General features: G+C 51.0%; 2 protein-coding genes across 3 annotated transcripts in view; one reads left to right on the forward strand and one right to left on the reverse strand.

Annotated features, from left to right (window-relative positions):
- Positions 1-18: 18 nt before the first annotated feature.
- ARL8A (ADP-ribosylation factor-like 8A) lies at positions 19-9,263 on the forward strand. Of its 2 annotated transcripts, XM_006834133.1 has the most exons (7): positions 19-291; positions 5,717-5,797; positions 6,319-6,392; positions 7,764-7,857; positions 8,012-8,079; positions 8,313-8,383; positions 9,009-9,263. In XM_006834133.1, exons 1-7 carry the CDS (start codon positions 169-171, stop codon positions 9,056-9,058), a joined length of 561 nt encoding a protein of 186 aa, XP_006834196.1. In that variant the 5' UTR covers positions 19-168; the 3' UTR covers positions 9,059-9,263. The 2 variants fall into 2 exon arrangements, with proteins under 2 accessions (XP_006834196.1, XP_006834197.1); XM_006834134.1 differs by lacking the exons at positions 8,012-8,079; positions 9,009-9,263 and having other exon boundaries at positions 169-291; positions 8,313-8,378.
- Positions 9,264-15,044: 5,781 nt separating this feature from the next.
- The window catches only part of GPR37L1 (G protein-coupled receptor 37 like 1), a 5,384-nt gene continuing 3,143 nt past the window's right edge, over positions 15,045-17,285 (reverse strand). Inside the window, exon 2 of the mRNA XM_006834135.1 lies at positions 15,045-15,854. Coding sequence (XP_006834198.1) covers positions 15,045-15,854 — 810 coding nt within the window. The remainder of the gene's footprint in view (positions 15,855-17,285) is intronic.

Below are 17,285 nucleotides of genomic sequence, written 5' to 3' on the forward strand. Positions count from 1 at the left end.
GCTAGCGGATCCGGGGGCAGAGAGACCTCGGCCACCGCGTTCCAGCCTCCGCCCGCACCGAACAGCGGGACCCGGGCCGCACCGGGGAGGGGCCGCTCCGGGCCGCAGCGCTAGGGCAGCTAGGGGCAGACAGGGACCCGGCACCGGGTGGGGCCGGCGGCAGCGACCATGATCGCTTTGTTCAACAAGCTGCTGGACTGGTTCAAGGCCCTGTTCTGGAAGGAGGAGATGGAGCTTACGCTGGTCGGGCTGCAGTACTCGGGAAAGACCACCTTCGTCAACGTGATCGCGGTACGAGGGCGCTGGGCGCGGCCGGGCGGCGCGGGCCGAGGGTCGGGCCTGTCTCCGCCCGCGTCGCGCCCCGGTGAGCCGGGGTCGCTGCCTGGCATGGCCGGGCACCGCCGGGCGCCAGGCGGGAGAGCAGCGGGCCCAGGCGCTCGGGGGCCTAGCACGGTCGTGGGGGGCTCGGGATATGCGAGACCCGCTCTCCGACCCGAACCGGGATGGCAAGCTGGGGGGCGGGAGAGGGCACCGGGCTACACAGAAGGTGCCCCGTAGCTGGCCGGCACCGAGGTGGTCACGGAGCCGGAGGGATCTGCTGTCCGTTGAAGCAGGCCGCTTCTATCCCCAGCGCAAGGGGGCATGACAGGGCGAAAGTGCCCGGGCCTTTTCTACCCTCGCGTGGAGGGTCACGGGACTGGGCGGCTGGTGCAGCCTGGGGCAGGGGCCTGAGCAAGCCAGCCCCACCCCGCGGGTTTAACCCCTCCTAGCCGGAAGAGGAAGCCCAAGGCCCTATGGAAGGGGAGATGTCCCCTGAGGTAGAGGAGTCAGTTGAGGCCCTTACTCAAGCCCAGACTCCTTTTTCCGGGAACATCACTGTATCTGCAAGGATCTTGTTGGGGGTCCAGGGAGGATGGCATCATAAAGGGAGTTTGGAGTCTCCCGCCTGGCTCCGAAGTTACAGGAGACTGATTCTGAGGGGCACTGCCCACTCTGGGGACATGGAGAGTGACTCTGAGTACTATATGTAGTGAGGACGGAGCTTGAGGGTTGTATTACAGTCTTCTAGTGCCAGGGGAGTGGTGGAGAAGGAGTTAAAATTCTAAAAGAAAAAAAAGGGAAGATGCGCTCTATGGGTGTGTAAGCTGAGGCTGCAGTAATGGCTGCGGCCTGCATTTCAGTGCCTGGCTGAATTGAGTTTATGGGTGGAGAAAGGCTTGGGACAGGTGCTAGGGCTGTTCAGGGACCTGGCCCCAGGCTCACAGTTGGGGTTTGGGGGAACTGAGGGCTGGCCCGATACCAGAAAGTCTGGTGAGACAGATCAGTCAAGAAATGTGGCAGGCAACCCAGGTATTTGCACCTGCCACAGTTGTCCAGCCTCAAAAAAGGTGGGCCAACCTGACAAGTTCCATCATCCTAGAAGTGTACATGTCACAGTGTTAGGCTTGAGGCAGAAGGACTGAGGGAAGGCTGGAGGGGGCAGGTGTCCCATGGTCACATGGCTGGGCACTGGCTTGCTCTCCCACACATGTTCTGCAGATGACCCCTTCCTCCACCCATTGTCTACTGGCTGCTTATTTGAGAGGAGAGGACCTTCAGGCCAGTGTTCTTTTCTTTGAGACAATGGTTTTTCTGAGCTAATGCACATTCCTGAACTTCTGTCTGCCCAGGTTCCAGCCCTGGGTCAGAGAGCCCCTAGTTAGACTGAGCATTGACTTGGATCCATAGGCTCTGAGAAGAGGAGCACAGTGCCTACATTCCAATTCTGCTTTGCAGCCTAGGTGACTGGGTTTCTAGGCATTTGGATCTGGGAGATGTCTCTGTGGTAAGGCTAAAGGGAGAAAGGGGTTGCTGCTGTAAGTCCCCAGGGAATTTCTCCTGATGGAGCATCACTAAAGCCATGCCCTTGAATAGGGATCCATAGGTACCCAAGTGGGTTCCATTGCCTGGTCTGGAAGCCATTCCCATAGATGCCCTCCTTTCCCAGGAGGGCCTTCTCTAGACCAGCAACATATCTACAGAGTAAGGGGTTGTGGCAGCTCAGGAACCCAACCCAAGAGTCCCAAATCCCACTGCCAGGCTCAAGAGTTTCTATGATGTATGGGCAAGTTCATCCATTCCAAACCCATGTATTCCATTTTTTATATTAAATTTGCCACTAACTGTCACATCCTAAGAGAAAAGTGCAGGCTAGATTTTCCTCTTTAAAGACGCTTCCCAAGAAAAACCATCCCTGTGGACTGCAATCGGGGTTCCAGCATCAGGGGAATGCCAGTGTTCTCAGATCCTCCAGGACTGCCACACTGGCATTTCTGCCCACCCCGTGTATAATCACAGTAGACTGTCTTCCAGAAAGAAATGTAGAGTCAGGACCCCTGGGCGCCGTTCCCATGCCCACCACTGACTTTCTAAATCACCTTTGCCTGTTCACTTGGCCTCTGTGTGTCTTAGCTTTCTCCCCATTAGGTTTTTGGGGTTTTTTTTCAGTTCATTATATGAAGTCTGACTGTAAATAGAAATTGAGTTTAGTATGTCTAGCTGCTCAGCAGGTTAAAGCGAGTCAACTGTGTATATATATATATATATATATATATATATATAGAGAGAGAGAGAGAGAGAGAGAGAGAGAGAGAGAGAGAGAGAGACTTTGTAATGCTTTTAACAGCTTAAAACAAATCTTTTTAATTCAGAAACAGTTGTGATGCTAGAAAAGTGGGAGGTGGGGAGTTGCCTGAGGGAAACAAGAGGGTCATTTAAAAATATGTTATAAGCATAAGACTCTCCTATGAAGGAACCAATCATCTTGGGGTTTTCATGGGGTCATCTTAAAGAACAAAGGATGGAAGTTAAAGGAAGATGAATTTTTAAATTCATGATAAAGGACTTTTTGGTGGTTGAAGTGGGTCCAAGAGGGAGTGGGTCAAGTTTGAGACCAGAGAATGGACTAGATGCCTTTTGAGGTTACTTCCAACCTTACACGAGGATCCTGTGAGATCAGGAAGCATTAGGAGGGATATTAAGTCATAATCTGATTCCAGCTTAGCTTCGATTCACACTGAACAGGAAATGCTGGTGCCAGAGAACCTGGAGGTGCTCCTTGCACCCCAATTCATCCAAGGGCACATTCTGCCAGATGAGCTTTTCATTTCATTGGGAGTCTATGGGTCTTCTAGTTGCCAAAGAATAGTGGTTCCTCGGTGCTACATTGAAACCATTTCCAAGCACTTTCTTCGCCAATCCCTAGGAGACCAAAACTCTTCTCCCCCATTTTACTCTGGGAAACCAGAGAGGTTAACATACCTTGCCCCTGCTCACCTGTAATGAGGATAAACAAGAATTGGACATCCATCCTCAGACTCCATGTTCTTAATTAGCCCAGATGGGGTGGAGTGTATTCAGTCAGTAGGTGCTAGCCCTTATCCAACACCTGCTGGGGTCTGGGTAATTATTCCATCTGATTCTTCCTACTTAGCCAGAGAAGCAGTTCCCCACTCCTTCTTTATCGAATCCTCACTTTGGGGGGGGGGCTGTTTTGACAACCTGATGAAAGTTATGGACCCTTTCTCCAGAAAAGTGGACATACAAACTAATTTGCAGGCACAAATAGTGTACAACTTCAGGGGATTCAGGGAATCTCAGAAGCCCATCTGTAGACCCCAGGTTAGGAACCCCTGCTCCATCTTGACATGGGTGACCCGTCATGGGTACTCAATTCTCACCTGATCTGAGGGCCTTGGTGAATGGGCTGGGTGATTCCTGCAGATAAAAGGGAAACAGTGCGTCTTCATTCAGACGAGGCCTTTGGGGTCTTCATTCATACTTGCAGGCTCTCAATAAGAAATGTTTTCTAGTGCTACTGTAACAGAAATACCACCGTTTAGGAGGCTGGATGTTTGAATTCAGTGTGCAGGCTCTGGAGAAAAGTCCTTGTCTCCTTTCAGCATCTGTAGGACCAGCATTCCTTGGAGAGCTCCATGTGTCTTGGCATCAGTCTTCTTCTGGACCTAGAAGTTTCACAGTATAGGGCCTCTAGACCCAAAAGATACACTCCACTTCCACTCCCGGCTCTTCTTTCTCAGTGGTAGTACATCCCTCTGAGCTCTGCTTGTTTTATATCACAAAACAAATTCACTCAAGATACAACCTAATCCTCTAGATTACATCCAGTCTGATTAGCATCATTGTTGTTGTTGTTTTTGTACTGATAGTGACCCTGAATAGGGTTTCCAAGAAGCAGCTGGTGGATTTGAACCCCTGAACTTTTGGTTATCAGTCCAGTGCTTATCCTACAGTGCCACACCAGGAGAGAGGATTTCCAGCACATTGGATAATTACATCAGACCAAGACTGATCACATCAGATCACATCATGGGGGTGGTTGCATCATGTTAGGTCTCATCATGGAAGTGATAACTCCATCTTAACTGCTGAACCACTGAGAAGCCTGGCCCAGCCTCGTTGACACAAAAATCTTAGCTATCACAATGAGCATCTCCTACATCTTGCCTAATGTTCAGGGTCTAGACCTCCTTGTATGATCTGAGGTAAATTATTCCTAATACCTGATAGAAGAAAAGGGTATGATGTAGGGACTCTGATGCCACATTCAGGTTCAAGGTTAACTACGCCCTTCTCCTTCAGCCCGCTTCTTTGGGGGTAAGCCGATGTGCCCTACACATGGCCATGGGAGACATGATCTTGGAGGGAGTTTGAGAACTGTGGCTAGTTTAGAACAATCTAGAGGTCTTGGGGACAATTTAAAGGTGATATATAAAAATTAGTAAAATTTGAAAATAGGCTATCGGAAGTGGAATTACAGTAAACCTCCAACTTGGGGGTAAACATTTACCAATGCTGTTAATAAAGTCCTGGTTCCTTTCCCCATGAAACTCTCAGCCTAGTGCAAAGACAGATAAGTAAAAGATAATAGAGAGTTTAGAATATCCATCCTAACAAATGGCATAGAGTATAGATAAACAAAAGCAATGGTAATCCAGAAACTGCTCAGTGTACAGTGTGGCAGATTTACCTGCCCCCAAGAGTTTGACTTAAATATGTACTAATCAAACCAGTTACCATCAAATTATTTCCAACTTATTTCAACCCCATGTGTGTCAGGGTAGATCTGTGCTCCGTAGGGTTTTCAATGGTTGGTTTTTCGGCAGTAGGTTGCCAGGCCTTTCTTCTGAAGTGCCTCTGGTGGACTCAAACCTTTAACCTTTTGATCAGCAGTTGAGTGCATTAACCATCTGTACCACCTAGGACTCCTGAATGGTTACTACTCATTTGAAGATAAGTCTCCTTTCCTGTCATCGCTCATGACTTGACAGAGACAGCAGCATGTTGCGGAGTCTTTTGCTGGGAGATAGTTATTCTTCATTTCTATGGAAACTAAATACATAGAAGAGCGTTTTACGATAGACGAGATATGGGTTCCTCCTTCAGAGGTGTTTTCTCCCACTCTGGCTTAAGAGTCTGAGGTTATCTGAAGATGATGGGCCTCTACATGGGAGACCTCCAGGTATAGGGTAGACAACTGAGGGGGTTACGGCCCAGCCCTGCTTGTAAGCAAGGGACTATCAGGAGATAATCTGGTAATCTCCCAGCTGAGAAGTCAGAGGAGCTTGGGGTCTCTCCATTATCCTTGCAGTCTGTGGCTCTCTGGGAGGGCAGATGGGTCCTCTGCATCTTTTCCAACCCGGAATCTTCCTTGCAGTCGGGACAGTTCAATGAGGACATGATCCCCACCGTGGGTTTCAACATGCGCAAAATCACCAAAGGGAATGTGACCATCAAGGTAAGTGGCAGGAGGCCGGAACCCTGAGCACACAAACTAGGGAAGTGCAGAGGACTGTGTGTGTGTTTGGGGATGCTAAAAGGGCCCAAAAGGAGGTGGGGGACAGTGGTCTGTGACTCCTGGGAGTAACAAAGGCTTGGGTTTGATCGCTGAGTAGTTGGGAACCAAGAACAGAAGACTTGAGAGGTCATCAGAAGAGAAGGGTGAGAGGAGAGAACGGGGAATGGGAGTTGGAGAGAGGAGGGGCGCAGGGTGAAGTAACCACTTGCTACCAAGTCATTGCTAACTCATGGTGACCCCATATGTGTTAAGATAGAGCTCTACTCCATAGAATTTCCAATGGCTGATTGGAATGGCCTTTCTTCCAAGGTACCGCTGAGTGGACTCAAACCTTCAATCTTTGAGTTAGCAGCCAAGTACACTGTTAACTATTTGCAACCCCCAGGGACTCCAGGGCAGGGTAGGAGGGGCTGCTTGAGAGCCTATCTGTTGCTGAGGCATCTTTCCCTCTTCTTCCTCAGCTCTGGGACATTGGGGGACAACCCCGTTTCCGCAGCATGTGGGAACGCTACTGCCGAGGAGTGAGTGCCATAGTGTAAGTGTGGGGCAGGGCACAGGTCCACAGGACTCCTCATGCCTACCTAGTCTCCTCCCCAGCCCTCTTACCTAGAAGGACCCAGAGTTAAATGAGTTAAATTCTTGGCTCATGTCACATTATCCATGCATGACCCGTCTTTTGCTTGCCACTTGTTTCTAATCTAACACATGCTGTGGGCACCCACACCAATCTAAGATCCAGAGCATCAGCAATAATGGGATGCACCTGTGTTCTTCCTCCCTGTTTCCCCCCACCACCACCACCACACACACAACTCAAGGCCACCAAAACCAAACACTAAAACCATTTTCATCAAGTCGATTCTGACTCATGGTGCCCCCTAAAGGACAAAATAGAACTGCTCCATAGGGTTTCCCAGGCTGTAATCTTGACAGAGGAGTCCTGGTCTGGCGCTGCAGAATAATGCGCTAGATAGACCACAAGGTCAGTTTGAACCACAAGGTCAGCGGTTCAAACCCACCAGCTGCTCCTTGGAAACTCTATACAGGGTCACTATGGGTCGGAACCAACTCGACGGCACTTAACAACAAGGAGTCCTGGTGTAGTGCTCCAGGATAATGCGCTAGACTGCAAGGTCAATTTGAACCACAAGGTCAGTGGTTCAAACCCACCAGCTGGAAACGCTGTATGGAGTTGCTATGGGTCAGAACCGACTGGATGGCACTAAACAATAACAACAATCTTGACAGAAACAAATCACCAGGTGATTCTCCCTGTAAATGACCGGTGGGTTCAAGCCACCAATTTGGATTAGCAGCTGAGCATTTAACTACTGGGCTCCCAGGGCTCCTTCAGAGTTACCACCTAGCCTGCATTCTGTGTGATTGAAATGATTCATTCCATTGCTTTTTAAAAATATTTTTATCCTTCATATCTGAGGAAGTTTCAGAAAGTTCACGGAAAATTGCTTTATCTTTTAATTGTTTTTCCATGGACTTCCTGAAGCCCCCTCATTCATGCCCAGATAAATGACTGTTTAGTTTTTGTGTTTTAAAATTTGATTTAAAAAATTACCTTGTTGCAAGATAAGCTTCCAGAACTTGCTTCTGCTTTTGTTTCACTCAACCTCGTGTAGCCTTTCCATGAAAGCATAAGTGAGTCTCTTTGGGAAGGATTTACGGCTAATCCTGAAGGGTTCCAGTTTTGCCACATTGAGTAACAGCTTCCCGAGAGTAAGACTTTGGAGGACAGAAGCCCAGGAGTGCCTGTGGCTTTTCATTCCCATCAGCTCAGAACGCATTCTCCTAGAGCAGCTGCCTTGAGCCAGGCGGGTGCCCATAGATCCAGAGGCAACCCAGTCTATGAGGTCGACATGCATCTTACTCACTCCCACTCCCATCACCATAGGTACATGGTGGACGCCGCTGACCAGGAAAAGATCGAGGCCTCCAAGAATGAGCTTCACAACCTACTGGACAAGCCCCAGCTGCAGGGCATCCCGGTTAGTGAGGCTGAGGTTAGGGAGGAAGCGTACTGGGAGGCAGGCACTGCAGGGGTGGGGAGAGGAAATGGAGGACTCTTAGCAGCCACACCACCACCTAGACAACCCTGGGCATGGCTGCCTCGTACTAATCCTTGTCCTCCCTTCTCTGTAGGTCTTAGTCCTGGGTAACAAGCGAGACCTTCCAGGAGCATTGGATGAAAAGGAGTTGATTGAGAAAATGTGAGTTTGGCGGCTCTACGTTTCCCTGCTACCCAAACTCTCCAACCACCAGACCTAAGAGGGCTTGTTGCTATGCTCAATATTCACCACAGGGTGGCAGTAGAGATTCCTTTTCCCGGAGTTTCGCCTTCCCCATTGCAGCCCCTTACTTAAAGAATGGCCCTGGCCCAGCGTAGCCCCAGGGCTGCTGAGCATTCCTAGCTTCAGCAGACTCTACTCTGGTTTCTCCTCAGGAATCTGTCTGCCATCCAGGACCGAGAGATCTGCTGCTACTCCATCTCCTGCAAAGAAAAGGATAACATTGGTGCGTGGATTTGAGAGAGTTGCCAGCATGGTAGGGAGTAACCATGGGAAAGGGAGAGGCAGTTGTGGATGTTTTAGAATGGTAGTGGTGATGGTTCTGTGCCCTAGAGTTGGTTCTGACTCAGAGACCCTGCATAGGGTTTCTGAGGCTGTAGATCTTTATGGGAGCAGAAAGTCTCATCTTTTTCCCTCGGGACAGCCGGTAGTTTTGAACTGCCGACCTTGAGGTTAGCAGCCTGACTTGTAACTACTACACTACCAGAGCTCCTTGTGTTTTAGAGTAGTGGCTTTCAAAAATTCTTACCACACAGCTTTCCTTTAAGCCCAAAGCTCTGTGGTTCTTCTGGGGTAGAACAGGCAGCCAGGCCTGGATTCTTAGTATTAAACCTGTTCTACCATCAGCTGGTGTGATCCCCTCTTTGGGCTCACTTCCCTGGACCAGGTGACACCAGCCTGTGGCTGCCTGTCTGATTGGGTCGTTTGGAGTTGGATAGCATGGGCTTTTGATGCCCTTGAAGTTGAGCCCTGACTGCACTGTGCACCCAACTCTCTCAGAGTTCTTCTTGACCTGCCCAGTGAACCTAGTGCTTGAAGACCTTCTAACCTTCTCTCTTGTCTCCTGCCAGACATCACCCTCCAGTGGCTTATTCAACACTCAAAGTCACGGAGAAGCTGAGACTTCGGCTCTTTCCCCAGGACCAAGGACCATGGTCATCCAAACCTGAAGCCGAGCTCCCCGCCCACTCCTATCAACCCCCTAAGCCTGCCCTCCTTCACTCAATGTGGGGAGGGCCCTCTGGGGATCCCAGAGTCCTGTTCTGCTGAAGTTTGAACTCCTGTTTTTATTGTAAAATAAATTGCCCCCCATTCGGGTCCCCTAACCTTTCCTCTTTCCCCTCTCTCCTTGTCCCTCTAACACCTTGTGTCCCTCCCCTCTCAACTGCCCACACCCCCAGCCTATGTCCTCCTCTCTCCCCCATCCCACCCCTATTCTTCCTTTCTCAACACTCTTCTGTTATTGTCCTGTGTGTACAGAATATATATGTATATATATTTTAATTTTTTAATTTAATCAAAGACTAAAATCAACCATTTGATGCTGCAGGGGCCGGTCAGAATCTGGGAGGGAGCCGTCTGAAGAGAAGGAAAGAGATGCAGGGTGAGCTTGGGGCAGGTTCAGATGAGGAAAGATGGAGCTGGCACCTGGGGCAGGTACCAGCCTGGGCCCTGGTGGCCGTCCCATGTCCTGCTGGTTTCCACCTCTCAACTGGGCCTGTCCCTACAGGACTTGAATGCCACAGGCTGACGGGAGTATCTGCTCCCAGCTTCCGTAGGGCCACCAGGCACACCCAGGTGCTGAAACCACCAGGCTGAAGGGACAGGAAGCCAGTGTTCCTGCCGCCCCAGCCCCAGCAGTTCCCCTCATGCGTGTCCCTGGCACCAGCTCCTGCCCCCAACCCATGGCCCCACCTCCAGGCCCGCCTCATTTTGTTCTCATTTTGCAGAGTTGCACAAGGAGAGAACTCAGCATGGGGGGTTGGTTCTTTGGGTTTTGGTTTGTTTGTTTAATTTAATGATTTGTAAAGTGATGTTCCACTTCCGTTTTTTACACTTTTAAGCTCATAATATTTAACCTCTGTTTGGAAAATGATTCTTGTAATTGTACATTTTTGTTTTGTTTTTTGTTTTTTGCCTCCTTCCTGATAAGAACAACAACAAAATAAATGACCAATTTTGTGTTGGGGGTGTGTATGGTGCCAATTATTTCTTCTGTAGATGGCATGCAGTGGTTGGCACACCCCCGGGGACACCAGCGTTTCCATGCACGCTGGGCACAGAGCCCCAGAGAGATATGCCCACTGAGGGGAGGCACCTGCTCATGGTGATGACACAATGGCCCCTCATAAAACTCTCCTGCATGTCAGGGAGGCACGGCTCTTGCTTGCCTCCTTCTCACTCCCTTCTCAGACTTTTTGTGGTCCCAGTTTTGAGCTTGCAGCTGCCCAGCGATGCTTAGAGGGTCTGTTTTAGGACCTGCCCAGGACTTAGATCATTGTGATAGGGAGGTTCTGGTTTTGGAGGGGACTGAGCTTTGCCCTCAGCCCTACCTTCTTCAGACTTAGGACCTCACCTACAGCCAGGGTTGATCAGGAGCCCAAACCTTGTTCCCACCTGGTTCTCAGTGGGCAGTGCTGGGCCTACAGAGGTTGAGTGACTTCCCTTCCTCCATTGCTTCTCTGATGGTATCCATGCTACTGGTCTCTTGGAGGACACCATGCCCTCATTTCCACTTAAGTGTAGCTTACCACCCAACCCCTGTCACAGCTTCCTGGAGACCACTGCCCACAGCTCTGCCTTAGAGCCTTGTGGGCCTGCTCACTCAAATCTGAGGCCATGTTGACCCAGCTTTAGAGTAAGCCTCGCCTTTCCCTGCTCCACCCCTCTCAGCTTCCCCTTCATCCTGAAAAATGGAGCAGGCCCCAGCAGAATATCCCATCCTCATCCCTGCTGGTGCAGGGAAGGAAGCTACAGTTTTCCTTCTTCTGGAAGTTGTAGCGCCTGGCAGGGAGGCTCTCTGGACTACTTCCCTGTTATGCTCAGCTTCTTCTGCCCCTTACTCTTCCTCCTTAAGAGGCACTTTATAATCAAAGCTGTTGGAGAAAAATACCCTGCCAGAAGAGGAAGTTCCCCATCTCCACAAGAGCTTCAGGAAAGACTGGCAACTGGAGCGAAATGATTTTAGCATGGCTTCCAACTCCTAGATCAGGGCTGGGGACGTCAGTATATAAGCCCGTGAAATCATTTGGTCTGGCCCTGCCAAGGCAACCACAGGCAGATCTCAAAATTCAATAAATCTATGAGCTTTTTTCATAGCAACATAAGTTTATATTAAGTGATGTTATAAATAACTAAATGGCCCTTGGCAGAAAAAAAGTTCTCCACCCTCAAAGGAGTCCTGGTGGCACAGTGGGTTGAGTGGTAGGCTGCTAACCAACCACAGGGTTGGTGGTTCAGACTCACCATCCTCTCCGTGGGAGAATTAAAGATTTACAGCCTTGAAAACCCAATGGAGCGGTTCTACTCTGTCCCACAATGTAGCTTTGAGTTGGAACCCACTCAGTGGCTGTGGGTGGGTGGAGCCAGCTCTTAAGAACATGAACTGTGCCCTTAGTTAAGGGACGTAAAGCTAGGACTGGGCTCTGCCCCCTGCCCCCTACTGGCTGTAGGAGTGACAGGGAGCCTGGGAACAAGGCAACAGCCCTTTCATTAGAGGAGCAGGAAGGGGTACACTTCAGGCTGCCCAGCCTCCCTCAGGTCCTGTCATCCTCTGATGAGGGAAAAGATTTGAGCTGTTTCCTGAAGCAAGCCTTGTCCTACTACTATGCCTTTGCATGGTAGCTGCCATGGAGTCCGTCCCCAACTCCTGGCAACCCTACATACAATGGAACAAAGCGCGTCCCCAAGAGCCATCATTGCAGCTCAGTCTGTTATGATCCATAGTGTTCTCATTGGCTTATTTCAGCAGTAGGTTGCCAGGCTTTGCTTCCTAGCCTTTCATTCTGGAAGCTCCACTGAAGTCCATTCAGCATCAAAGTCACACTCAAGCCTCCACTGACAGATGGGTGGCCGCTGCACTAGGTAAGTGCCTTGTCCAGAAATCAAACCCAGGTCTCCCACATAGTCGATTCTGACTCACAGCGACCCTACATACAGTTTGTGAGACTACTCATCATCTTTATAGGAGCGGCTGGTGGGTTTGAACCGCTCACCTTGTGGTTGGCAACCTAACACGTAACCACAGCACCACCAGGGCTCCTTAGGTCTCCCGAATAAAAGGCAGGCTGTCTACCACTGAATACCCACTTGGATATGGTATGTACCTAATTAGGATTAAACAATGTGCTAAAGTTGAATGGAGAACAGACCAAGAGTATCTGTAAATCATGTTTGGGGCCAGCTGTATTACTAAGACTCTTCATGAGTTTAAGGATACGGTGGCCAAGCCTGTTCTGTAGTATTAGAGGGTTGAATTCAGAGGAAAAGTAGGTGCCAGGCATCTTTCCAGAGGCTTCTTCTGTCTTACCTTATTTAATGAGTTCAGTCCTCTGTGAAGACTGGATTATTCCTGTATAGACCAGGAAACCAAGACTGAGAGTTCAATAACTTAGTTCAAGTCCCGTGATAACTCATGTAGCTGAGGGTCAATGAAGTGATTCTCCAAAATGCATGACGTTTCTTCCAAGCTGAAATGGGGGGCTCAGTGCAAACCCCACACCCCCAACCCTGGCATCAGGGTCTAAGGGTTAATCCAGAGTCTGCCCTGAGGAGGTAGGTGAGTGTGTCAGTTTGGCCTCTGAGTGAATATGCCAGTTCAAGTCCACTGCCCACTACCAGCCAACCACCCCCACCCTCATCCCTACCCTAAAGCCTGGGTTCAAATAGCCATCAGATCCCCAAACAACAAAGCCCATATTGTTCCCCCAGCTGGCCCAGGCTGCAGGGACAATGGCTCTGTCCCAAGGCCTGGCTGGCCAGCTGACCAATTCTGCAAACCATTCACGTTTGCAGGCCTGGGAGACAGCAGTGGTGGCCGGGCCTGGAAGCCACCATCACTCCCCATCTGCTCTGAACTGGCTGATCAGCACGGCAGGAGATGTCCTTCGGAAGAGGCCCCCAAATAGGATGCTGAGATGGCCCCCTCATACTCCTGCTGCTTCCATCCGTAGTGCCCCCCTATCCTGAGCTTCACCTCAGTTCACCCAGCCTCACTTCCAACATCCCTTCAGAAGCCATCAGTGCATGCGGAACTGGGGGACAGGTCAAGAAGGGGTTGTTGGGAAAATGAGAAGGACACAGCCCCAGTTCTTCACTGCCAAGTCTGCCTTTGAACCCCCCTCTCTAGCCTACCCCTCGACCCCACTCATGTTAAGTTTGTACAAAGCTAGGGGGCTTCAGTCACCACAGCAACAGGTCTGCTGAGAGATGGGTGGGTGTCATTCCCAGTACAAAGGGTGTGCACATGGAAGAGCCGTCACCTAGCAACGCCTCCCTCTTTTGGCGGCATCCCCAGCCCTGGGGGTGGATGCCAGGGAGACAGAACAAGGCCGTTAAGATCCCCAGGAGAAAGAGATGGGGTGGGGGTCGGGGGGGAAGCTTGGACAGGGGGCAGGCTGAGGCCAAAGGGTGTGGGTGGGTGGAGGGAGGAGAATGGAGGCACCCTCAGGACCCTTCCAGAGGGAGACCCCATGGAGATGCCTAAGGTGACCTGGTGGGTTGAAGTCTCCAGGGTAGGCCGCAGAGTTGAACATCATACAGGGAGCATTGTTCTGAAGAAAGTCTGCCCTGACCATGGTAAGGAGTGATTGGTGCAGGGCTGAGGCATCACTTCTGCTCAAGCTGTGTCTGCTTCTCAGAGGCCAGGAAAGGCAAAGGGTGCCCTCTGGACAGACCCCAAGAGGTGGAGCTGCGGGAGGTGGATCTCCAAGGGTGGCACACCAGCAAGAGAAGCTGAGGACATGTTGGGGGTGGGATGGCTTTCTGGCAGGAAGGGTGGTGTGGCAGGGGTGGGATGGGGGCAGGCAGGGGACAGGCAGCTGGGCCATCTACCGGCAAAACAGTCTGTTCTAAGAAGCTGAACAAGAGCAGCTCTCAGAGAGAGACTGGGAAGCCCAGAGGTTCATGGGGGAAGGCCCTTGGATTCCTTCCAGTGAGTGCAGTGTGGAGGGAGAGAGAAGGAGAAGGGGGGGGGGGAGCGGTAGAGGGGACACATTTGCAGCCTATTGCCTCACCAGAATGAGGACTTGATCCTGCCTGCTTCCTGAGCTCTCCATCTTCTCCATCCCTCAAAAACCATAAAGCCCTTAGTGCCCATATGGCCACCGGGCTGTGCTGGACATCAGCTCCCAGGTCTGGAAAGGCCAAAGGTGGACAGGGGGATTCTCTTAGGGCATTGCTGGGCCCCAGGGAACATCTAGGCCCTGCCAGAATATGGCACAAGCAAGTCTAGTGTGTATGAGGTTAGTTCTACCTCGTTTATTGTTTTTCAAGAAGGACCCTCTACAGGAAAGCACCTAACAGGGGATGTTTGGATAGAGCAACTCAGCGCACCTCAAAAAAAGGAAGGGAAGGGAAAGAGAAATCTTCTGGAAAGAGAGAAGGTGCCAGTAGGAAAAGGTGCCCAGGTATAAGGCAGACCCAGTCCAGAGAAGAGGATGCCAAGCTAAATTGGGCTGGCCCCCAAAGACCCCTCTTCCATGCTGAGGTCCCATGGTGAGAGGTACAGAGAGTGTGCTTGCCAGGGGCACAACTGAAATATAGTCAGGTTCAAAGCAGAGAGACAGAATCAGAGTTGGAACAAAGAGAGGGTAGGTGAGGGTCAAGTTCTGATTCCCAGCAGGTGGGACTATGAGTTTCTGGGGAGTTCTAAGAACCTAGAAGCATCATTGTCCACCAGTTGAAAGAGCAGGGCTGGGAGGCCCCACAATGTGACAGGGAAAGCCCTGCATGTGGAGGGGCCTTTGACATGCCCAAACCTGGACAAGAGGAACCAAGTTCATCTCTAGACAGTAAGACAGGCAGAAAAGCAGGACCTATTGGGAAAGAAACACCAGGTACAAGCCCTACGCTGCTCCTGCTCTGTGCCTCCTAGCTCAGGCCTGGCCTCAGCATGGTGTGCCCAGGGGCAGGAGCGGGGGAGACTCCCTGGGCTTGTGGAAGTAGATGGAAGAGGACATCTCGGTCTTGAGCTTGTTGTCTGAGGCGTTGGCCGCCACGGCCTGGGAGGCCCCACACTCTTCGCAGCAGCAGCAGCAGCAGTCCAGGAAGGCCTGGCCCAGTGGCCTGCAGATGCACAGGAGCAGCACTGGAGTGACAGCCCCTTTGAAGAAAGTGGAGAACTGATTGATGAGGCCCAGGAGGTCCAGGGTCTGGCGGGTCAGCTCAGTGGAGAGGTAGGCCACCACGAGGTTGCAGACGTTCTCGGGGAGGGTGCAGAGGGTGTACACCACTGTCAGACCCACCACGGTGCTGTTGAGCTGGCGTTCACACTGCTCATGCAGCCCGGCTCGGCACTCCGGCTTCCTGCCCGGAGGACCCCGCACCCGCCAAGTCACCAGCTGGCAGGTGACAGTGAAGAGGATAGGCAGGCAGAAGTAACAGCCAAAGTACCACCACATGCGGGCATTCTGGTAGGTCATCACCAGAGAGTAGAGGGACTCAGGCAGGCTGGCCGAGGGTTTCATGATGCAGGAGTCCACGGTGCCCGAGGTGGGGCCAGGTTCCTGTGCCAACTGCCACAGCAGTAGCTCAGGCACAGCCAGCATCATGGAGCCCACCCAGATGACGGCCAGCTTGGCCAGGATCGACTGGCACCGCTCGATGGGCCTCAACTTGGGCAGTGTGCTGGTGGCCACGTGGAAGCGGTCAATGCCCAAGGCACAAAGGCTGAAAGTGGTGACTCCCAGAGAAGAGACCTGTGGGCAGGATGTGGGGGAAGATGAAAGCATTTGGTCATAACCCACAGGCATAAGGGATGATGCCCTGTTTTCTGGTTTAGCCAGACCAAGAATTGAGTAATAAGTGTAGAAATAATATTAATAAAATAACTACCATTTAGTGAGCACTTACTATGGAGTCCTGTTGTGGCACTGTAGAATAAGCGCTGGACCACAAGGGCAGTTTGAACTACAAGGTCAGCAGTTCAAACTCAACAGCCACTCCTCAGAAACCATATGTGGGGTCTCTATGAATCGGAACTGATTCAACGGCTCTTAACAAAGCAACAGCAACAAAAGGTTTCTGAGAGGCACAAACAATCTGTACTCAACTGTGGCCCTACAGGATGCGCACTGAACAGCAAGGTCAGTTTGAACCACAAGGTCAGCAGTTCAAACCTACCAGCTGCTCCTCAGAAACCCTATACAGAGTCACTATAAGTCAGAACCAATTCAATAGCACTAACAACAAACTCACCTAAAGGTTGACGGCTTGAACCCACCACGGCAGAAGGAAAAGACTGTCAATCTGCTCCCATAAAGATTACAGTCAGGGAACTCGATGGAACTGTTCCATTCTTCCACACACGGGGTCACCATAAGTAGGAATCAGCTTGACAGGTTGGTTTGGCTTACTGTGTGGCAGTTACTTCATGTAAGCTACAGCATGAACTCCTCAAAACATGACGTTTTACAGAAGGAGAAACTGAGGCTTAAGTAGAATGAATGACCAGCCCCAGATCATGCCACAGGTGAGGGTCAGCCCAGACTCTCTGACTCTCCAGTTTGCTGCTTTTCCTTTTCAGCTGGGGTATGAAAGACCTGGGTACCACAGTCCCCTTACCTTTCTCTGAAAGACTTTGGAAAATTGTCTTTAGGAAACAGCCCAGACTAAGATGTCCTGGGTCTTTGCATGTTCTTTCACTTGCCTCACTTGTTATGGGCACGGAGGAAAAAATCTTGGGGGATGGCTTCCACGCACACTCACATGCTCACGGGAGTCACGCATTACACTCACATGCTCACGGGAGTCACGCATTCTCTCTCACACACATACACACACACTAGTATACACTCACACAAACTACTGACACTCACATGCAGACACAGGTACTATACACTCACTCTCATCACACACATTTACAGGCAAAAAACATCCACCCTCCTCACCCTGTCCTGAGAAACCCAGAGCCTTGCTGTGCAGGGAAGCAGTTCCCCTCAAAGCCAGTCTGTACCCACCAGACTGGTCACAGAGCACAAGGGAAAATGACCCTGGGAGCCAAGAGGAAGAAGCTAGAACAGCAGAAGAAAGTGCCAGAGACAATAGGGACTGTGTTCAGATCTCCCCTCCTGTCTTCTGGCTTGGGGGCACTAGCCCTGGCTTAATACACTGCCACTGAGTGCCCTTGG

Source organism: Chrysochloris asiatica, unplaced genomic scaffold, assembly GCF_000296735.1.
Source record: "Chrysochloris asiatica unplaced genomic scaffold, ChrAsi1.0 scaffold00009, whole genome shotgun sequence".
Classification (NCBI taxonomy): Eukaryota; Metazoa; Chordata; class Mammalia; order Afrosoricida; family Chrysochloridae; genus Chrysochloris; species Chrysochloris asiatica.

Coding starts and splice junctions, on each gene's coding strand:
- ARL8A (XM_006834133.1), top strand. CDS start 169: ATGATCGCTTTGTTCAACAAGCTGCTGGACTGGTTCAAGGCCCTGTTC. Junction 7,858..8,011: donor CCCAGCTGCAGGGCATCCCG/GTTAGTGAGGCT, acceptor CCTTCTCTGTAG/GTCTTAGTCCTGGGTAACAA. Junction 8,080..8,312: donor AAGGAGTTGATTGAGAAAAT/GTGAGTTTGGCG, acceptor GTTTCTCCTCAG/GAATCTGTCTGCCATCCAGG.